This window comes from Mustela nivalis, assembly GCF_964662115.1.
Source record: "Mustela nivalis genome assembly, chromosome: 8".
In the NCBI taxonomy this organism is placed as follows: Eukaryota; Metazoa; Chordata; class Mammalia; order Carnivora; family Mustelidae; genus Mustela; species Mustela nivalis.
In genome coordinates, this window is record NC_139027.1 from 19,947,938 (window position 1) to 19,971,761 (window position 23,824).

The 23,824-nt window shown below is 47.2% G+C and overlaps 1 protein-coding gene across 1 annotated transcript in view; it reads right to left on the minus strand.

Moving 5' to 3' along the window:
* Positions 1-23,824, minus strand: part of CIB4 (calcium and integrin binding family member 4) — a 49,586-nt gene that overhangs the window by 2,787 nt on the left and 22,975 nt on the right. Inside the window, exon 4 of the mRNA XM_082743827.1 lies at positions 9,312-9,453. Coding sequence (XP_082599953.1) covers positions 9,312-9,453 — 142 coding nt within the window. The remainder of the gene's footprint in view (positions 1-9,311; positions 9,454-23,824) is intronic.

Sequence of the window (23,824 nt, forward strand, 5' to 3'; positions counted from 1 at the left end):
CACTGAATCTTCACAACTGACCTTTTATGAGTCTCACTTTGCCAAAAGGACACTGAGGCTCGGAGGTGTGAGATGTCGGCCCACACTGCCAGTAAGCGGAAGGTGGGATTCGGACCCAGCTAGGCTGGTCCCCAAACCCGTGTCACCCACCATGCTAGGGAAATCTCCACCTCAGACCACATAAGCCACTAGGCAGTTTGGTGGCCGGAAGCGGGGGTTACGGATGAGCAGACGGACACCTGGACCTGCGCACGAATCCCTGCTCCTGGCCTTGCGCAGGGTGACCTGAGCACCTCCCCTACTCACACCGAGGACAGTGCCCAGTGTCCACTCCAGCGAGCGCCCTGACCCTTGTCAGATCTTGAAGAGTCCTCCTTTTTGAGTTAAAAAATGTGGTCATTCCTATGAAACTACTAGAATACCGTATGTCAACAACAAAATATGGGCATTACACAAGCCCCCTGCACAGTGGACCTCTTTCCCCGACGCCGGGTGTGTTTAACCCAGTTCCCTACAGAGGAGCCTTGGAAGGGGTGTCCTTGGGCCTTTCAGTGTCTGCGGCAAGCCATCTCTACTGGCCTGGAGTGCTTCTACCCCCAGCCTTTGCAGAAGGCAGCCCCCTGCCCGGAGTGCCCTCCTCTTTTTCCTCCAAGCCCTGGATGCTCTGACTTCACAGTGTGCCTACTCTCCCGTGCCTCCCTGTGAAGTCTCCCTGACACCCTCAGGCCCAGGCTGGTTCCCTCCTCGCGCTCCTGCAGCTTCTAACACGGGGACCATCCTCCTGGCATGAGCCTTGCTCCCGTCGGCACCAGGGGCCCAGGGCTGCCTTGTTTCCCTGTAACTGCATCTGCTTCTTGCCACCACCTCACCATTCGCCCTCAGCAGACACGTGGGTGCCTGCTGGGTGCCCTTCCCTGAGCCAGACCTCAGGGCACAGATAGACCAGACTGGTACCAGTCTGCATGGAGCTCCCAGTCTGGAGGTGCAGGGGGAGACTGCTGGGCACCTGAGTAGCTTGGCTCCAGGGAGAAAGGAACAGGCCTCCCAAGGGTTCCAAGAGTTTCCAGATGGGCAAGTTCATGTCTGATTGGGGTTGGGGGTGTGAATGAGGAAGACTTCTTGGAGGAAGAGGCGTCAGAGAAGGATTAAAGGGTTTGGGCTTCCGGAGATGGAAACCGGAGGAGGTGCCAGGGTCACTAGGGATAGTGGTGGAGAAGGAACAGCATGAGAGTGATCAGTCTGGGTTGTGGGGAACAGTGGCTTGGAGCTCTGGGAGAGTGAGACCGAGGTTAAGTGTGGAAGGCGGGCTGAACTATATAGAGCCATGGATGCTGAGGGAGGCTCTCTGGGAGAATGCCCCTGCTGCCTCTGGGAACCTCAGCATGGCCCCTACCTCTTCTAGAACCCCCAGCATGGCCCCTGCCTCTTCTAGAACCCCCAGCGCAGCCCCCACACTGCTCATCAGCCATGATGAGTAAGTAAGAGCAGTAAGCTTAGGCAGGTACAACGCCCCCACAACAAACAGATGTGCCCGGCAATGATCTAAGTGCTTTCTCTTCTACTGCATTTAGTCCTCATAACACAGACGAGGACAGTGAGGTGCACCGAGATTGAATAACCATACCCACTTTCTCAGTCTCAGTTCAGCCTCTTGCCTTTAAATATCTGTGTCCAACCTGGGCTTCTTCTGACCTTCAGGAGCGTGTCCATCCACAGGCCTTTTTGTCCTCTCCACTTGGAAGTCTGATAGGTCCCTCAAGTTCAAGAGCTTGAAACCCAAACTCTTGCCGTGCCCTCCTCCTCCCTGGCCCCAAACCTGTTGCACTCAGCTGTCCCCTTCTTAGCAAATGGGTAATGGCCAATAAGCTTGGAATCATCCTTGACCATGTCCTTGCCTTGCTCCCCATGGCTAAAATGTCAGCAGACCCTCCCAGCTCCCCCATGGAGAGACAGTGGATACAGCCTGATGACCTCCCCATGATCCTGCCTCAGGGCCTTTGCACTGTGCTTCCCCTCCCTGGAACACCCTCCCAGAGATCCGTAAGGTCTTCATTTAAATGCCAGGTTCTTACCAGAACATGCTAAAATTGCACTTTCAATCCCATTCCCTGCTTTATTTTTCTCCTAGCGCCCCATACTACCTGACACACTGTATGTTTTACCCATTAGCTCCTTTATTTCTCTCCGCTAGGAGGTAAATTCCTCAAGGGCAGAAAGTTTAGTGTTTTGGGTCACTATTGCATCCCCAGCTCCTAGAACAGTGCCTGCAACAGAGTAAGCGCGCACTGAATATTTGTTGAGTCAGTGAACACGTGAACTATCCAAAGTCACACGTTGATAAATGATGGAGACAGTGGTAAACCCAGGTAGTCCAGCTCTGTGGGCAGTCTGTGCTCTGAATCGCTCATAACTGCTCATATCATAATGAAGCAGCCAATTTTCAGCTGGGTTTATGACCATCTAAAATGAACACTACACTATATTTTCCAGCCTCTCTTGCTGCTCGATGTGACCCCATATTTGAGATCTCGCCAGTGAGATATAAGAGAAAGAGGCACCAGCAAACTTCTGGGAATGTCTTTAAAGAGAAGGCTATACCTTCTTCGTGACCTTGAGGCCACCTTGGGAATGGAGGATAAGGGGACACCAAGGAGAAACCTACATCCCAGCCACTGTAGAACCACCAAGGACAACTGCTTCTGGGATTCTACACGTTAGAGAAATAACACGTCGCTGCTGGAGATCTTGGAAGCCATCTTGTGTAAACCCCTGAGGGTCCCCTTCCATTTACAACCAAATTTAACCCAAACTAATGCACGATCTGAGCCTCTGTTTCCTCATCCATAAAATAGATAGCAGCGCCTCCAGAGTGTTGGTGTGAAAATTAAATAAGAAAATGCATGGAAGTCGTCTGGCACAGGGCTTGGAACATAGAAAATGCTCGCTACAGAAGACGTTCATTAGGTAGAGTAGAAGCTCAATTCTGTGTCACTTGAGGATATTAAATACTGAAAATGCCAACCCTGGAAACTGTGTAATCTCTCGCTTTAAAGAATGGAATCCAGAGCTATGTCGGCCCTGGAATGGAGGAGCAGGTGTGCTGAGGTCACTGAATCCTACAGGGGTAGAGCCCAGAACTTTGCCTCTGTTCCCCCAGATAGGATATGGAGGCAGGAATTCTAACTCAGCACCCCAGTCCTTAAGCAGGTGGCTCTCCCCTGACCAACTGTTTATTAGCCCCAGGATCTGGAGGCTAAGGTCTGAGACGTTCCTCCAAGACTCTCCTGCACAGCTTTGCTATCTCACATTGTGGGTGAGGGCTGGGAGCAGGTGGAGGGGCAGAGGGACCAGCACCGGGACTAGAGGGAGGGGGCAGCCGCAGTGACACTGCACTGCTGGTAAGAAGCTCCGCAGCCTCTCCCCGAGACCCCGCAGTGTCCCCAGGCGTCCTGCTGGCCCAGCTCCCGTATGCGGAGACTGCAGCAAAGTGACATGGCTTTGGTCCCAGGCCATCTGAAGACAGAATAATTTGCTGGAGTAGAATGTAGTCCTGGACAGTTCCCCTCCTTGGGGGGTGCAAGGGCACAGCCGACTGGGAAAGGAGTGGGGGCTGGGCGCTCTGGGCGACTGGCCAGCCCCGGCAGCCTCAGCCGTCTCAGACCTGCAGTCTTGGGGCCGTTCTGAGAATGGGGGAGGGCCTACCTCTTGCTGTTTCCCCAACAACAGGAAGGTTAGAGAAAGCTTGGAGAATCGAGGAGAACACTCTTGCCATCATCATCCTAACCTCCCTGTCATGTGACTCCTTGCAATTTACAAAGTCGTTTTACAGAAATCAGCCCATGTTGGCTGAGTGACAAAAGGCACGCTTCTCACCATCATTTCTAGGAGAACGGAGCCTGCCTCTCCCAGCCCTCAGTCCCGGGTCGGGTCTTGGGGTGGTGTGGCAAGCTCTCCCCGGGGGCGCTCTGGCCCCTGCCAGAAGGTCATTCACATCTGGTGGCAGTCGGGCTGATGGGAGCAGGAAGGCAGGGCCTGGGGTCGGTCTCTGACAGGTGCAAGTCCCTCCAGAGAGGGGTGGGGGATGAATCCGTTGGAGGCCAGGAACATCCAGAAACTGGAACCTAGCAGGTAGGTACATGCCCAGTGCTGGATTCTTGACAGATAACCACCCCCTCCTGCCTCGCCTTCCTACTAACAACAGTGCAATTCCTGTCCAGGGTGACACCGTGTTCAACTTAAAACACCCAGCTTTCCAGGCGCCTGGGTGGCTCAGTGGGTTAAGCCGCTGCCTTCGTCTTAGGTCATGATCTCGGGGTCCTGGAATCGAGTCCCGCACCGGGCTCTCTGCTCAGCAGGGAGCCTGTTTCCTCCTCTCTCTCTCTCTGCCTGCCTCTCTGCCTACTTGTGATCTCTCTCTGTCAAATAAATAAATAAAATCTTTAAAAAAAAAAACAAAAACAAAAACACCCAGCTTTCCAGTCTCCCTTGCAGCTATCTGTGGCTACGTGGCATAGTTCTGGACAAAGCAGTCCAAAGCTGCTGAGTGGGGCATCCAAGGAAGCTTGTTAAGATGAAGTTGAAGAGTCAACTTCATCGGTGCCTTCAAACGTTCACTTGGTTCCTATCCCTCCTCCCATCCTTTTTTCCTACTGCCTGGAATGAAGGTGAGAAGCCTATAGGCACAGAAACTGTCTTGTGATGGTAAAAACCACAGTCCCATACTACAGGTGGCAGATTAGGGGGCTTGAAGGAGGCAGACTGTTGCCTACTTCTTTCTGGCTCTGCAGAGCCTAATTCCAGGCTTTTTTTCTCTCTTTTTTAAAAACATGGGCACTTCCATATGACTGAATGGAAGCTGAACCGGCACAGTAGCTCCGAAACTCCGCTGCACTCGAGAATTCCCCGGGGAGCTTGAAAAAGCCCACCAGCCGGGGCCCACCCAGCACCCCTACATCAGACCTGCACAGCGGGGGCCCAATCAGCCGTGGGTCTTGGGTCCCCAGATGACTGTAGTGTGCAGTCCCATTTGAGGACCGGTGAGTTAGAGCAATGTCTCCCAAATGTTAGGATGTGGAGGACCCAGCTGGGGGTCTTGTTAACGTGCGGGCCCTGAAGTGGCCTGTGTGCGGGAGGCTGGAGACTCCTCAGTCCTGGCAATGTTGCTGCTGGTGCATGGGCCATGCGCGGAGGACCAAGGCATTAGAGCATCGAGTTAAGTCTCTGGACTTTGCCAAAGAAGAAGCACCAGGGCCATCGCCATTTTCTTTTCCTTTCTCTTCCTCCTTCTGCCCTCATGTCTACCATTACCACCTCAATGTATACTGAGCAGCTCCCACGCGCCAAGCGCCGCGCTCAGAGAGTCACGTATCCCGTCCCTAATCCTGCTGACAGCTCTGTGAGGCAACAAATCTTCTGAACCCAAAGAGAATTCAGATTTGTCTGGGTGTATCTGAGGAAGCCTTGGAGTTTATGAGTCCCCGGGCGTCTATTTGCACAGCTGATTTGCATGAAGGCTTTGTGCTTTATGTTTAGGGGCTGGAGCTCAAGGAGGAAGGAAATCTGTCAAGGGGGCCTGCAGAGAGGGGCTTGAGGAGGACACAAGGACAGCGTGGGGGACAGGGGGTATCTGGTCCCTTACCGGACCTCAGGCGCTCAGTCTGACCTCTTGGGAGTGAGGACATTCTTCTCACATCTCAGCCGAACACAGTTTGGCTACTGTGCCTTGAAGCCTGAAGAGAACCTGCTGTTCTTGTAGCTTCCCTGAAGGTTGGGGTGTTTTTGTTTGTTTAGCTCGGGAAACCATGGAAAGACAGCTGAGGCAGACATCTTTGGGAACATCTGCTCAGCCCACACTTTACCATCTCTGAGAAGTGTCCCCACCCCCAGCAGTGGGCCTCTGGAGCTGTGTCTGTTCCGTGACTCTGCAGATTTTGGGCTGGTTGGACAGGCTGTTGACCCAACCAAGATCATGGGTTTGGCTGAGCCATCGGCCTCTCCTGCGAAAATGGGGGACCAGGGTGTTCCTCTTTGACCCATGGGCACAGAAGCAGGAAAGTCCGCAGGAAGAGCAAATGCAGAGAGAGAAGCGGAGAGGATAGACCTGGCAGCCATAGAGAGAAAAACAGACAGCAGCTGCCTCACTGCCTGACCACTTGTCCCCCGCATCCTTGCGAGGCTGCTTTGGTTTCCCCATGGTCCCATGTTACATTGCGATGGACAAACTTTAGAGCTCTCCTCCCCCCATATCTGCCCCTCTTGGTGCTTATGCATATATAATCTCCATGTCCCTTTTGTGTGGAAGGGAACTGTGACTTACATCTCACCAGGAGAATCTGACAACAGTGATGGGATGTTATTTCTGTGACTACAGTGTTATGAGACTCTCTTACCAGCATACGCACCCAAGAGACTCTCTCTCTGGCTGTCTTTGAAGAAGCAAGTGGCCGTGTCAGGGGAGGCCCATGTGGCAAAGAGCATATGTCAGCCTCTGGAAACTGAGGGCAGCCTCCAGCAGATAGCCAGCAGGAAGCCAGGGCTCTAAGCTCCACAGACACAAAGAAATGCACTTGTCAACAACCAGAGTGAGCTTGTAAGTGGATTTCTCCCCAGTTACAGGCAGCCCAGACAGAGCCTTGACTGCAGCCCTGTGATATCTAGGAGAGGACACATATAAGCTATGCCAGACTCCTAGACCACGGAGACTGTGAGATTATAAACATGTTGTCTACATCCACTAGATTTGTGGTAATTTATTATGCAGCAATGGAAAATGAACATATTGCTGTTCTTCATCTGTTGCCTTTTACACAGGTAAGTCCCTGTTACTGGCCAATTAAAGACTCTTGGCTAAGATGAGATCCCTGATCCTGGGCCAGCACTCTGATTTGGGAAGAGCTGCCCATCCAGAAGGGTACTGACAGGAGACAGAAGTGGCTGGGGGCAAAATAGCAAGTGCTCCGCGGTACAAGTCCTAGACCTCCCTGGGGATCCCCAGAAGTACCTGGGGTAAGGAAAGAGGATGACTAGTGAACAGCTGAGGACCACAAAGCCAATTAAATTTGGGTATGTGATTTCATTTGTACTTAACTCTGCTTGAAGTTCATTATAAATGTGTGTCTTGTATCAAATGTAGGACGTGTGGGGCCATTCCTTCTTCAAATATCTTTTCTTCCCCATTAATTCTTTCCCTCCCATTCTTCAGATTAGGTTATTTATACTGAACTATCTTCAGGTTTCTGACTCTTTCCTCTGTCATCTCAATTCTCCTGTTAAGCCCATCCAATGTATTTTTATTTTAGATATTTTATTTTTCACTTTCATATTTTCCATTTGATTATTTCTTATAGTTTCTGTTTCTCTGTGGAGAATTCCTACTGTTTCTTTCATTATGAATTTCTTTTACTTCACTGGCCAAGGGTTAGTAGCTGTTTTAAGAGACTTGTCAGCTGATTCCAACATCTGGGTCATGTCAGAGTCAGGCTCCATTCGTGAGACCATATCAGTTTTATTTTTTAATTGTCTATTGAATAGTTTCAGATTGTAGATCAGACATTTCTGGTTTTCTAAAATTTTTGTATATTGAATAATTTTGGATTGTATCTTAGACGTTATAAATGATTTATTGTAAAAACTCTGGATTCTGTTATGTTCCTCCAAAGAGTGCTGATTTTTTTTTTTTTAATTTTAATTCTATCAGGCAATTGACAAGACTTAAAGTGCAAACCCTGTCACAGAGGGAACTTGTTAAAATGCTGTGGCCACTCAAATCTCAGTTCTGTTATCTACCTGAGCTGCTTTGAGTCTTCCCTTGTATATATGGTTTAGAGATCTGGGCATAGTTCATACACAGATGTTGGGCTCCCTTTTCTGGCTTTCTTTCACGGTCTCCCCCTTCTTTTCACTTTTCAGGAGAAAATTGTCCCAAACTCTCTGATTCTTTAAGTCAGAAAGAGTTCAAGGTTTCTATCAGTCCTGTGTGATGTCCCTCACTGAAAGCCACCTTTAGGCTAAAAAAGTTTGTAAAAAGGGGGAAGGGTCCATTCAGTATGATTTCTTTCTTCTAAGTCTCAACTCTCTGCTTCTGGTACCATTAGTGCCATCAGACTGTTGATAAATAAATATCATGTATATAAACCACATATGGTATATGTGATTTTATTTATTTATTGGAGAGAGAGAGAATGAACTGAGTAGGGGCAGAGGAAGAGGGAGAAGCAGACTCCCCACTGAGCAGGGAGCCCAACTCAGAACTCAATCCCAGGACCCTGGGATCATGATCAAAGCCAAAGGAAGAAAATTAACTGACAGAGCCACCCAGGGGCCCAAATATACATATATATTTGAGTTTGTAGTTGCTCTCTGTGGAAATGACAGTATGATAGACACTCAGCTATTACTGGATACTAAGCTTGAGGACATAGGGCTAACAAAAATACCATTAAGTCCTTTTTACAGATGAGAAAACTGAAACCTCAGAGGTACATCAGGCTTAAAACTTCCCCACTCCATTTTATCCCAGTCCATTTGGGCAAGGCAAGAATAAGATGGTGTCCACTGTGTGGGGACAGGGAGGATCTGGCTGGAAGGGAGAGCATATGAAATGCCAAACTATGCAAGCCTGAATGTACAAGTCCTTTGGGGCCAAAGAGTTGTCACAATGAGCTTAAAGCCTTGTACATGGTCTGTTTGAAGGATTCCCAAGATTTCTTTGTTTCTTTCCTTTTAATTTCTTTTGAGAACTCCAGGCATCTCAGCTAAGGGGACATGAGCCCCCTGAAGAGCAGAACTTTTGCAGTATCTTATGACTACCCCAGGAAAAACTAGAGACCAAAAACTGTCATAGACCTCAGATATGATCTCTCTCAAAAACCTCATTTTAAAGATGATGAAACTGAGGCCCAGAGTGATTAAATGATTTGTCCAAGATTTCTCAGCCGTTTTGTGGCTGAGCTAGTGCTGGTGTTCAAATTTCACAATTTCTGCAAAACGAGCATGGCTCCTTCATATCCATATGTAGTCTTCCATCTCTCTCTCTCTTTTGCCTATCTACACTGTTACCACAAAATACAACACCCGTGGTTTCCATTTGCCTCTGACGGCGTGGAGGGGAAGCCATCTATCCACTGAAGTAGTAGTTCACTACCATTTTTTTTTTAAAATCTACAGAACTCAAGAAACATGCTAATACCCATAAACACCCAAGTGAATCCCAATGGACATCATCCCATTGGTGAATTAATGTTGATGGATTCCAGATTGGTATTTACTCTACGGCACTGACCCCCACCCATCAGCACCACTTAGTCACCCACCATAGATGCGAAAGGCATACTCGATCTTCAGGCTGGGACAGGCCTGCTCACTGAACACAGATGCCATGCCCAGCACATCCTCAAAGGAGAACATATCGTTGTGGGAGAACACTTTGCAGATTCGGTCTCTGAAAGGGTTGACCTGTGAAAGAGGAGGAGGAGGGAGTGGGGAGACCTTTCAATGTCAGGTTCATTCCTCCCTGGCCCTCCCCTGTCTATCAGAAACATAGTGAATTCCTCTCTAGGACCCTCTTCTGCTTTCAGTATGCTAATTCATTCCCACCTACTTCTTTCTCCCAATTGCTCAGAGGCCTAGCCCTGCCTGTTCTAAACTCTTTCTTGCCTGTTGGCAGGCCTTATCAGGTCCCAACTTTGCTGTGGTATCCTAGAATGACCCCCATGCCTCCCCTCAAGCAACTCAAATTCTTTTTCTTAGATGCACCTCAGCTAAGAAAACTATTTGATCCCGTGAGTTCACAGAGCAGATCTGAATGACCAATCTGCCCAATTTTTAATTAGTTGAAACAAACTCTGGTTGATTTTTCTGGTCCCCCTTTCACTGACTTTCACTGACAGGGTAACTTTTCAAATCTCCAAACTTCATGCAAAATGATTGGTTCCTCTGCTTCAAGCACCCGAGGGGCCTATTACCTCCCTAAAGGGTATTTGAGCCCCAGCAGTCCCTCCCACCCCCCACTTCCTCTAGGGGCCTATATCTTTGTCTAACACTCCTTAGGGTTTTCCCAGCAACAGCCAATGCTTAGCCCTCTGGTTCTGATCTCTCCTTTTACGGCACATGAAAATTTCTCATTTCTTTTGAACTAAGCTACGTATTAACATCTGTGGTTTAGTTTTATTTGGTGCTCCTATTGTATTTGAGGTGGGAGAGAGAACATTCTGTGTCACCTCAGGTGGCCATGTAGCTCTCAAGCTTTAGTGAGCAAACAAGGTACCTAAGGTCCTTATTAAGAACATGAAGTGCAAGCCCCCACCCTCAGAGATTCCGTTTTAGAAGGTCTGCGGTGTAGCCCAGCTTCATGACTGAATTGTGTCTTCCCCCAGATTTGTATGTTGAAGTCTTAACCCCTAGTACCTCAGAATGCCACCTCGTTTGGAAACAGGGTCTTGTAGATACAATAGGTTAAGATGAGGGCCTAGAGGTAGGGTGGGCCCCTAATCAAGTATGACTTCTGTCCTTATTGAAAGGGGAATTTGGGACACAGAGACACGCAGTGCAGGAGAACACTCTGTGCAGATGACGGAAGACATCGGTGTGAGGCACCTACAAGCTGAGCAAGGACTGCTGGCATGCCTCCGGAAGTTAGGAGAGAGGCATGGAGCCAATCCTTCCTCACAGCCCTCTGAGGAAACCAACCCTGCAGCTTGCAAGGCTCTAGAACTTGCAAGGGTCTAGAACTGTTCAAGGCTCTAGAAAAGAACAATCAAGTTCTGTTGTTTAAGCCCCATAACTGTGGTACTTTGTCCTGTCAGCCTTAGTGAACTAATACCCCTAAGAATCGACATTATAAATAAGGTCCCTAGGTGACAGGGTTAGTGTCCCAGGAGTGGCCAGGGGCTGGGAGAATCCGGGCCACCTTGCTAGAACCTCCAAACAAGCTCTCACAGTGTCTGTCCCTCCATGCTCTCACCCCCGCCCCCCCCCCACCGCCCCCCACTCCGGAAAGCTTACTGTGAGGGCCTCAAACGAGTGCTGATAAGGGCCATCTACCCCACCAAGTGTCCCACGTCACGTGGGTCTAGCTAAGTGGCTTCACAAATTACTTGACCAAATTTTAACTCAATTAACTCTCGCAAATGGCGGCTTAACAAGATTCCTGCAAAGAAACTACAATTGAAGATAATGCTTATAATGCAAGTGCGGGGGGTTGACCCGGAAATGTCAGGGCCAGAACTTCGGCCGCTTAAAATACAAGTTCTTTTCTCTTGGGTAGTAGAAATGGTGAGAATCTTGTCAGACATAACTGAAGTCCCGGCTTCAGTTCTCATTTCCTGTGGTGAGATCAGCGACCAGCGAGCAGTGAGCCTAAGCGTATATCCAACCAGGGAATGGGATAGCAATCTTCCCTCCTCTGGGGGCCCAGCTCCACGCTTGGCTTTGCTGGGAGTAGTGGGGAGAAGGGATGGTTGCTAGGAAGCCAGTGCACTCTCTCTTAGGCCCATGTCACGTGACTCTGTTATACACACACACACACACACACACACACACACAGAGCCCTTGTCTTCCAGAGGCTGGGAAGAAGGCAGTTGGTGTGGAAGCCGGTGGTAGCAAGAACAGTGCACAGAACACAATGTAGTGACCACAGATCCTGTCAGAAAATGTGGGGGAAATATTGCTGAAGGTGTAGAGAAATAAGTGACGAAAAAGTCCACACCGTGGAAAGGTAGCTACGCAGTTGAAGGAAAGTACCGACGTTTCTCACATGGTTTTCCTAGATTCTGTTTCGATCATAAAATACATGAAGAATTTCTGTGAGAGACTAATGGAAAACGGCAATATTCACTGAACAGTGCATTACTTCTTTAAGGAAACCACCAGTTATGGGAGAAACTGGGAGTGATCGCTGAGGGAGTGGCTGCTCCATGATGAAAAGGATTCTGGGTAAGGATGCAGGGATGGCCACGCCTATGAAACCGATGACCCACAAAACTTCCCATAGGCCACCGGTCGAAAGGTTTAAGTCCAGAAGTACACAGAGTAGTACAGGATGCACTGGTATGGGTAGTTAATTAAAAAAAAAAAAAAAGAATTTAAAGCACAGTAAAACATAGACAATGATTTGTAATCAGAAGGGAAGTGACTTTGAACATCTTTTGAACACATAGAGGCTTGCTGGTTATCTCTTGACAGAGCACTTAAAAGAGCCATCAAACTTTAAGAGGAATTATATATGTTTCTTGTACCAAAAGTTAAACGTTCCAAATTTGCTGAGCATTTTATGATGACAAGTGACTGTTGGCAGATATCCACTGAAAAATGAACTCGGATTCTTCTGACTCTTCGAGGTAGAGGTGAATCATTTCAGCAACGAGAGAGAAAAGCGTTTGCTTTTCCAAAGAACTGCTTTGGAGAGAATATTTTCAACATCAGATTGTTGTTGCTGGAAACGTGCGGCATCACCTACAATCGTGCTTTCTATCTGCGTACTTGAAAATATTAGAAACAGATTTTTCTAATCTGTTTGAAAATCATCCAAATGGAGAGCATCAGAGGATGCTGAGTCCATTTGTTAAAAATACAAAAATGCAGTGTTTTTCCAATTAGCTCGTAAGAGCCACTGACTGACATAAGGGAAGATGGACATCTTCGAGCTTCATTTCAATAAAAAGCCTTTAATTGGTGGATGGGATTGAAAATGAGGGCCATAATTTAATACACGCAGCCAAAGATACATTTCTTCTCTTTGGACCAGCTAGGACAGCCACTAAAAATAGACTCAACTAGAACCAGACCCCTGAATGGCTTGATCTCAAAGTGTTAAAGTAAGATTTTAAAAAAATAATGAAGTACATCCAGCCAGATGTACTGCTGCTTTCCCTTACTCTAATCTTATTAGTTACAAACCAACAATACAATGGTGAGATGAGAAAATTTTGTTCTATAAATGAAAGGGAAATCTATTTTTAAGGTATTTATGTGTATTCAGTTTATATAATATTTAGCTTTAAAATGTTTTATTTTGCATGTCCATATCGTAACATACTGGTATTGTAGTAAAAGGACAGCTTGAATATACACATATTATGTGTACATGCTCCCCATTTTTTTTTAATTGCTGGGGAGGCATGATCAAAGATAATGATCTCTGGTCTAGACTAACCCCTTCATAAATCAGAGATGTGGAAAAGGGGTCTCGGAGTGGGGAGTAAGAGGAGTGACTTGCCCAAGGTCACTCAGCCTAGGACCCAGGTCTCCTGAGTCTGTCCAGCACCGTTTCTGCTATGGTCCCTTGTGGCAGATAAACATAAAAGAAAAGGAAGCAGAACATGTGACCATTAAAATGTCTTAAAAGTCTCACTTAAACTGAAAAAGAAAATTTTTTTTTTTTGACAAAAAGTGCTAAAATGGAGGCTAGTTTGAAGTCAAAACTGTGGCCCCTGCCTGTGGGAACTCCACGTCCAGCCTTCTCGTGGGTAGTGGCCGTCCTGAGTGGGAGCAGCCCTGGAGGAGAAAAGGCGAGCAAACACTGCGGGAGGGAGAAGCCCCGAGGAGAAAGGGGAGGCAGCAGGAAGCCCACAGGCTTGCGAATGGTGGAGGGGCTGGAGTGAGGAGTGGGGGACGCTATTTCTGAGAAGATAGCAGGGCAGGTCCGGGGTCACCAGAGCGGTTTCTGGGCCTTGGAGGCCAAGAGGCAGTTGGTATGGTTCTCTGCGAGGCCTAGTGGGCACGTGCCAGGAGGATGTCCCTGGCCTGTCTCCATTCCAACAATGGCAGCCTCTCCCTCTACCAGGTTCACTGCTTTATCCCTTCCTGGAGGGAGATCCCAGGGCACAGACTTCCCCTGTGACGAGGTGTCCTTAGCACACACAGCAGCTCTGTGCAAACGGATGCTGCCAGGGCCTGTGAGGAGAGTTTCGAAGGGTCCAGAAGAGGCTGCTTCTGTTCCTCTCCCTGCTCTCCACCCTGAGCTAAGTGGCAGCTTCGCTGGTGTCCCTGGGTCCCGCCACCTGCACGCAGAACAGCTGGGGAGAGGCAGGAGAGGGAGCGAGGCTCGTGAGTGATCCCAGTTCCAGTTTACTGTGTTCCAGATTTCTGTTGCTATTGCTTTAACAATCTGAAATCCGAACCACTAAATTTTGGGTCCTATCCAGACAGTGATAGCCTGCATTAAATTTCACACTCATTTAGAAGCCCTTCAGTCCTCCACAGGAGGAAGAAGATGACAACTGACGAAGCAAGGCTTCCATTTCAAGAATCACACCACACCCCAGTGTGAAAGCGTTCCGAACAAGGGAGTATAAACATGTCAGTATAGAAATTTATACAGGTAACTCAGTAGTGCAATTTCCATCTATGTCTGACAAAACTAAAGAAGATGAAAATAAACCCCAAATGCTGAGGATTTTTTTTTTTTGAAACAGAAACTACAGTCTGTTGACAATAAAAAGATCATAGTCCCTGCCAAAAAACTAACATTTTTTTTTTAAAGATCCTCTCAAAGTTATTGAACAAGAGATTTGATTTGAAGATGAAAGTCAGGGGGAAAATATTTGGACTTAGCTTAAAAATATCTCCTCACCATTTCTCCAACTAGCACATGGTCCAAAGGAGCTTTTTACGGTTGCTGGAAAAAATTCACACGGAAATACGCTAGTGACTCCACAGTGACGTCATCGAAGGAGTTTGATTTTTAAGATCTTGTTTGTTAAAAAGGATCAAACAGCATTATTGCACTTAAAAGTTCTCATTGCTGATTAAACTGTCATAATTTTTAGTGTTTGTTGTTTTTGAATTATGCTTCATTTGTCCATTTTGTCTGCTACCAACTCTCGCCAAAAGGATACGATTAATGTTTGTATTTTTAAAATTTTAAACAGATGTAAAGCATTCGCCAAGGAAAGGAGTAGATGGAGGTGTCAGCTGGAAGGGGTACATAAGAAGCCAGTCCTTTCTGGGTCTTGAGTGAGAGCCTGAGGTCATCGACACAGACTCTCACTATGCAAAGTGCTGCCCGAAAGACTTCACATAGTCTGGCAAGATTGGGTGAGCAGATCCTGGGAGAATACTGTAACAAATCGTTTGTGTTTTAGTGCCTTTATAAACTTCCCCCAGATATACCATATTAATGGATTGGGAGGCTCAGTGTAATTAAGATGTTGTTTCTTTCCAAATTGAACTGCAGAGTTAATACAATTCTAGTTAAAGTCTTCCAGCTAGATGTTTTTGCCGAAATTAACAAGATGATTCTAAATTTCATATGGAAATTGGAAATACAAAGGGCCAAGAACAGTCGAAAACAATTCTAAAGAAGAGGAACAAGGCAGAAGAACTTATACTAATAGGTATCAAGATCTTGCTATAGTTTTAGTAATGGATACCAGTGCAAGGAGAGAGTTCAATGGCCATAATAAAAATTCTGGAAATAGATCCACACATGTATGACTACTTGATTTATAACAAATATCACACTGCAACAGAGTGAGGGAAAGGGAGGTCTTTTCTTTTTTTTTTTTTTAGATTTTTATTTATTTATTTGAGAGAGAGACAGTGAGAGAGAGCATGAGTGAGGAGAAGGTCAGAGAGCGAAGCAGACTCCCCATGGAGCTGGGAGCCTGATGTGGGACTCGATCCCGGGACTCCAGGATCATGACCTGAGCCGAAGGCAGTTGTCCAACCAACTGAGCCACCCAGGCATCCCGGGAGGTCTTTTCCATAAGTGGTGTTAGGTTGATCCCTACTTCATGCCATGCATAAAAATCAATTCCGGATTGATCATAGATGGAACGTGGAAAACCCATAGTAAAACTTGCTGAAGAAAACATAGGAGAACATCTTCATGATCTTAAGGCCAAAATTCTTTAACAGTATACAAAAAGCATGGATCATTAAGGGGAAAGAATCTATAAACCGGAGTATATTAAAATTAAGAATTCATGTTGTTCAACAGACATCATTAAGAAAGTGAAAAGGCAAACCACGGTAGTCAACGTGTACTTCAACAGATGAAGGGATAAACAAAGTCCGGAGTATATCTATAAACTGGAATACCTTTCAGCAATAAGCAGGAACAAGGTATTGGTTCATGCAACATTGTAATTTTTGGATGTGTTTTGCTAAGTAAAAGAAGTCAGATCCAAAAGGCTCCGTATTATAGGAGCCTATTTGTATGACATTCCAGAAAATGCAAAAGCGTAGGGATCGAGAACAGGTGGTTGTCAGTGGTTGGGGGAGGGGAAGAAAAGAAAAGAAAAAAGCTATAAAGGAGACTCACAAAGAAATTTCTAGGGCGATGGAACTGTTCTGTATGGAGGTGCTGTGGTGGTGAGGCCACACTTTCGCACATTTGTTTAAACCCATAGAACCATACCCCACAGAGAGTGAAGTTTACAGAATGCAAATAAAAAATTTAAAAAGTTTTTTAAAAGATTTTATTTATTTATTTGACAGACAGAGATTACAAGTAGGCAGAGAGCAGACAGAGAGAGATGAGTAGAAGCAGAGAGCCTGATGCAGGGCTCAATCCCAGGACCCTGAGACCATGACCCAAGCTGGCAGAGGCTTTAACCCACCAAGCCACCCAGGCACCCCCAAAATTTAAAAAGTTTTAAAGGCCAAGGATGCTAGTAAACCTGGGATGAAATGGGGACCATGACAAATAAAAGTAACAGTATTTCAAATATATGACAAAACCTCACTGGAAGGAATTAGGAAAGAAGAGATGAGCAAATAACTTTGGGGAAATGGTGGTTTGACTAAAGACAAAAAGAGCCATTAACCAACACTGTGCCCTACCTAGCAAAATTGTTTCTTACAGGCATGTGTGTGGGTTAGCAATTCTGAAACTACATGGATCCTGGAGTTGAACAAATAGATCAATAAATAAACAAATACCAGAATATAGGAATCAAGTTTCTCATGGTCACAAGAAGTTACAAGTAAGCAAGAAGGGAAGTCTAGATGTAATATATAAAAAAAGAAATACTGTGTGTAGTATATATGAGTCATTCTACATTTATATATTTTCTAGCTCTATCTACTAAGTAGCTTTACAGTGGAGAAATCCAGAAACACCACCTTAATTAAGTGATCAAGGTTAACATCACTAGTTATAGGTCATGTCAGTATCGTGTATTCCCTGATACGATACAATGAGAAGGGCACTTCACCCCTGTGGAATTTGTTGCACAAATCCATAACCCAAGTCTAATAAAGAGAACACATCTGATAGACCCAAACTGAGGGAGGTTTTACAAAAATACCTGGCCAGCAGTCTCCAAAAAATCATGAAGGACAACACTGAGAAACTGTCACAGATTAGAGGGGACTAAACCTAACATGGGAGCCTGAAGTGGCTACTGGAACACATAAAGGACATAAATGAGAAAACTGGTGAAATCCAAATGAAGTTTCTCATTTCATTTATAGTGTCCCAGCAACTTTAATTTACTACCAGTTTTGATAAATGCACCATGGTTATGTAATAAAGATTTACAGTGCTTGTCTTGAAAAATCTTAAAAGCAAAACTTGAAAGGGTTGAGCTCATTGCAATTAACAGCATTGCATGCAAGAACAAAACTCAGTAACATTTAAATGAATACAACAAAAATAAGCAACCTAACAATATAAAATTTACAATATTCAGCATCCAATTAAAAGGTAGCAGTCCTGCAAAAAAGTAGGAAAATAAGACCCACAACCTGTAGAAAAAACAACTAATAAAAACAGATCCAGAAATGATACTGATAGAATAAGCAGGCACAAACATTAAGGTGATAATGAATATGCTAACATGTTCTAGAAGGTAGAGGAAGACATGATGAGGAAAACTGTATACCCGTCAGAGCTCAACAAAGCTCAACAAAGCTCAACAAAACCCAAGCAAAAGAAACTTGAAGAAAACCACACCATGGCACAGCATAATCAGATCGATAAAAGCCAGTAATAAAGGGGAAAATATTTTTTGGTGTGGGTGGGGTGGAACACATACATATAGAGGAACAGAGATAAAAATGGAACTAAGCAAGCCAAAAGATATGGAGCAATATCTTTAACTCTGAGAGAAAGAAAAAAAAAAAGCTCTCATCCTCTTATTCTATACCCAGCAAAAATATCCTTCAAACCCAAAGGCAAAAGATTTACTTTTTCAGACAAACAAAAGCTAAGAGAATTCATCTGCAGACCAAAGCTACAAAAAGGTTAAAGGGAGTCCTTCAGGAAGAAGGAAAATACCAGAAGGAAACTTGGATCTACACAAAGGAATGAAGAATGCCAGAAATGATAAATATGTGAGTAAATATAAAAGAAATTTTTCTCATTTTAAATCCTTCTCAATGAGACAAATCCATATAGATAGCTAGAAATTTCAATACCCTTCGGTCAACAATTGATAGAACAATAGACCAAAAAATTGTTAAGGAAATAGAAGACTATCAACAACTTGACTTACTTGATATTTTAGAGAGCTCACCACCGTATACAGTAGTATACATGTTTTTCTCAGGTGCACTTTGCACATTTACCAAGATAGATTGTATTTTAAGTTATAAAGGAAGTCCAATACATTTTAAAAGATTTAAATCATACAAAATATATTCTCTGACCACAACAAAGTTAAATTAGAAATTTGTAACAGGAAGGTATCTTGAAGACCCTCAAAGTCAAAAAAGTCACAAAAGAAATGAGAAAATAATTTGATCTAAATGGAAATAAAAACACAAGATATCAAAATTTGTGATATTCAGTGCAAACATTGTGTACAAGGTAATTAACAGCATTAAGTGTTTATATTAGAAAATAAAGGACTGAAAAGCTTAAGTGGGAAAAAAAAAGGCCCTTCACCCACGGATGGGAGTTGTTCACTAGAGGAAAAAGGTGTCAGCAATTCCAGGTCTATCAGATGGAGCCCGTTCTAACCCTGGGCTTCTAGGCTACTTAGCCCCAGGAAGAGGCCCCTGAGGACATGAAGGAATTTGTCACCAAGGGGCAGTGGTTGGAAGCCACAGGTGGGTGGAGCTTCCGGGCTGGGCTGAGAATGGATCAGCTGGATGGCCCTTCATGGAAATTTTCTCTTCCTTTGAACCATTGCCCAGGAGGAATTCCTATGTCCAGGTCTGAACCCCTGCACCGGTCAGCACTAGAGTAATTGCCAGAAGGTGGCAGTGTTGAGTTGAAGTTGGTCAGTCAGAGCTCAAACCCAGCTTGGGTGAGCACCTACTGTGTGCAAGCTATTGGTTTGGGCTGTGACTATCTTGCCGGCACGTGGCCGGATGGATATCACTGCTCCATTTTATAGAGAGAAAACTAAAGTCCAGGAAAGGAGAATGCAAACTCCTAATTCAATGCTTCATCTGCACTGCTACTCTTGACTCCAAGAAAATTTTTCAAATTCACATTTCTGCATACACAAAGCAAGCAGGGTTTGAGGCATTACCCCGAGTTCCATGTCCCTGACACTTGGCAGTTGCTCAGAGGACAAACCAGTGGAACTGAAGGATATGAGTTCTCAGCTAGGGATGCAGGGCATAAAACTCATGAACCTGAACTTCAAGTCCTTGTAGCAAATGCATAAGGAGAGTTACTGTTCACCAGGCATGGAACAAGTCCCTAGACAACCCCCCCTCCCCAGTAATGGAGATGCCACCTCTGTCCTTTATGGGACTCAACCAAGGCACTTAAATAATTATCTTCGGGAACAGGTGGGGTAGAAACAGGTGTCTGAATCAAGATCGAAGCAAAGTCAAATGACAAGTGCTTGGAGGGGTAGTATTGCATGAGGAAGGACAGACAGAGGGCCCAGGAAGAAAAACCAGCCAGGAGACAGAGACAGGGCAGGAGCCAAGGCAGGGATCGGGCAGGGAGCAAGATGTGGTCGGACACCGGGGGGTGCTCTGGGGAGGGGAGGAGGAACAAGGCCAGGCAGCACGGCTCCCCCTTCCTTCTTTCTCCACGTAGCCTCCAGCCCCTTCCCCACTTTCCAGACTGCCCGGGCTCTGGCAGGATAGATGAGAATGTTCTGTGGGAGAGAACAGCAGTGGCGCTTAACCTGGACCCTCAAACCTCTCAAAGCCAGATTGGCCTGCATGATCTTCAGCAGGTGGAGAGAAGCCTGACATTTCCATTTAAGGGGAGTTGGGGACAGGGAGCGTGAGGGATGAAAAATTCACTTAGGTGAATGTGCTCCTCAGTTGGCCAGGCCAGTTGTTTATAAAAAAGGGACAGTCTCTGCGTTTTAGATGTTCAACCTTCCTGAAGTCTAAAAACAGAGAGGCCCGTATGGGAGCTGTCTCCTAGTGACAGATGGGTTGGCAGGGACGGGCTGAGGATGTGTCCTGCCGGCAGCTGGAGGCAGATCGCTAATGGAACAAATAGGGGAGAAAGGCAGTAAAAATGTTAAATATTATTAAACATCCATGGGACCACGTGGCTTGAACCTGGCTCAGACCCACCAGTCCAGTCTCTCCCCAGATTTCAGGCCTGCAGGTACCTGCAATGGCCCTGAGGAAACTTCCAGAAGAGCTTCCTGCTAGTGCAGAGGAGTTCAAGGGACTGCATTGTTTAGCGGGGTGGGCGGGGGGGTGGACGGCAGGGGTCTGGTCTTGTGTGCTGGGAGGTTCGAGATAGAGCATGGAAGGAGCGGAGGCTCTTGAGTCAGACGGACTCTAAAAAGCCGGTAGAATCATTGTGTTTGACATCTCCAAGATTCTGGTATCTGCAGCTTTTGTGGTTTACACAAGCTTGAGGCCAACTTGCCCAAGCAACAAAGGAAAAATAAGAAGAAACTGAAAAAAGGGGGGGGGGACCCAAAAGACCAGTTGTCCCTCACTGGTTTACCAACACCTATTACAGGAGAGATGAACTCAGCTGGTGTATAAATTACTGTCTATTCCCGGGGCGCCTGGGTGGCTCAGTGGGTTAAGCCTCTGCCTTCGGCTCAGGTCATGATCCCAGGACCCTGGGATCGAGCCCCACATCGGGCTCTCTGCTCAGCAGGGAGCCTGCTTCCCTCTCTCTCTCTCTCTCTGCATGCCTCTCCATCTACTTGTGATTTCTCTCTGTCAAATAAATAAAATCTTTAAAAAAATTACTGTCTATTCCCATTTGTACAGCCCATTTTATTTTAAAGATTTTATTTATTTATTTGGCAGACAGAGATCCCAAGTAGGCAGAGAGGCAGGCAGAGAGAGAAGGGGAAGCAGGCTCCCTGCTGAGCAGAGAGCCCGATGTGGGGCTCGATCCCAGGACCCTGGGATCATGACCTGAGCCGAAGGCAGAGGCTTAACCCACTGAGCCACCCAGGCACCCCCGTACAGCCCATTTTTAACAGCTCAAGATCAACTCCAGAGTGCTTAATCACACAGCAGACCACGTTCAGTTTCCTGGGTAACAAGCTTAACAACAAAAACAAATTTGTGTGACCTCGAGCAGACCATGGGGTCCCTCTATCTCCCATCTGTAGAATAGGCAAAATCGTAATTCTGCTCATGGGGATTTATGTGTATCGAATGAGATCATATTTGCAAAACACCTGCTACTGGAAGCCCCCCAATAAACCCTAGCTACCATTAGTATTATCCCCAACTTCTCCATCCCCTGCATCAGCATCACCAGCAGTCCCAGAGCTGTCCCTTTTGAGCTCCCAGGCAAAGATGTCACCTGAGCTCACCTGTTTGCTAGGAGTGTACCTTGCCTGCTGATGGGGAGAGTGGAAATGTTCGTTCTGGCTCCAGGGGAGTGCCTGAGACCCAGCATATCCTCAGGGTCACTGCTGACTGTGGCCAGAGGCATCATCTCTGTGTGCAATCTCCAGGGGACTCAAGGGAGAGCAGTCAGGGGAGAAGAGGGGTGTGAAGGGGGCTGACCCGTTGAGCGCCAATGGATGCATAACCTCATTTGAGGGTTGAGGCTAGAGGCTCACCAAGACACTGACACCCCCACTGGCTCTGTGTCTGAAGCCCACAGGGACCTTTCACCAAAATGCGTATCCGTTACCCCCATCATGGGCTTTGTGAGTCAGCTCCTGTAGGGGTAGGACCCAAGAACCTGTATCTCATCACGCTGCCCAGGTGGCTTTCATGTAGCCAATCCTTAGACTAAGGGACGGGTCAAAGTCACAGTGCTAATCAATGGCAGACACATGACATCAGATGCTGCCCCTCCCCCACCGCATCCCCGCCAGTGCACAGCATCCCACCCGGAGCAAGGACGTGCGTGGGGAGAGGGCTTGTATGGAGACATGGTGGGCAGCACGGGCAGCCTCCAGCCTCAGCACAGGGCAAACACCCAACTGGCAAACACTTGCTTTGCCCAGCTACCTCACAACGCTTCTTTTTCCTCCCTCTCCCTTCCCTCCGCAAACCCTCCATCGCTCAGGCTGTGGCCAGGCTCCCGAAGAGGCAGGCAAGTCCCATCCCCCACGACCCACCATGGTCCTCCCTGTCTGAGCTCACTACACACGGTCAGTTCCACCTGTGGCACACATGTCTTTCCTGCAAATGTGTCCTTCAACTGCTCCCCCCCTCCAGCTTCCAATTTCTGCCAGATTTATTTCGGAAATGTTTCCCTTTACCGCCTTAGACCTTCTGAGGAAAACCACTTCTCCCAGAGCACCAAATAAAGCATGGGTGTCAAACGAATGACTCTCTAGTTCAATCCTGTAGCTTTGCTGTTTTCTTGAGTTACGAAGATAACGAGGAGACACAATGCTACGGATCCTAGAGTCTCTCCCATCCAGGAGGCGGGTCCTGTGAGCAGGAAGACCCCGGTGTTCAGGGGGGTCTGGATGGAGAAAGGAGGAGGGAGGTGTGGGCACCCCAAGAGGCCCTCTAGGCTGTGGACAGTGAAGGGGACAGATGGAAGAGAGAAGAGAGGCAGCAAATGGGAAAGATCAAAGATATGACCCTTCCCGGGACCTAGCTATGCTTTCTGCTGTGCCATCCCAAAGCCATACAGTGCCTGGCCAAAGTGGAGTTTTTATGGAAATCAGTGAGGAGTAAAGCAGATGTGCAGGAGATGCGGGCAGAAGGGGCAGAGGGAGACATCAGAGCCCTTCCTCCTTGTCCTTTGCAAGCCTCTCTGTCCCCCCAGAAAAAAACAGAAGAATGGGGGAGAGGGGCCGTGTTCTCTCAGGGAGCAACAAACTGGAGAAAGGTGGCCGGCAACCAGGGGTCTTCCCCGGGGCAGGACGGCCCCCCAGGTCCTTAGGACCCCCCACGCTTCTTCTGTACTTTGACGCCATTGCACCCGGAGTGGCGTCAGCTTGTGGCTCAGGCTAGGGACTTAACAACAGTTTATACATTTTTCTGTGGAAAATGCAAACAAAGTTCCAAAAAGCCAATACAAAAATCTCTTAAAACCCGGTCTGTACCGCAGGTGCGAAGCAGGGAAGCCTGACTGACGCGATGAGGTCCCCCCCCCGCCCCGGGGCACACCAGCCGCGGGACAGCTTCGGGAGCTGCCCAGAGCTGAGCCCCCCGCTTGTCACGGTCCCGCAGCCCCCCGGGCTCTGGCAGCTGCTCACATGCAGCCTTCCTGCCTGTGAGCCGGAGGGGCTCCCCGAGTGTCGGGGCTGCTGTGCAGCTGTTTGGGGTCACCCCAGGGCACCCTGGGAACGTGTTCCCCTGGGAACTCGGTAGGATCAAGACAACAGTTTCTCTTTTGTCAACACATCTGAGCAACAGCAGTTGCTGTCTTCTGTCCCTCCCTCTGCATCCACCGATGGAAACTGAAAGGGGCTCGCCCCCCAGCCCAGGAGCGGCGACGCTCCCTCTGCGACGCTCAGTGAGTCTTTAAACACCACCGAGTCCAAACCGAAGCCTCTAGAAGGTCCTGCGTCCT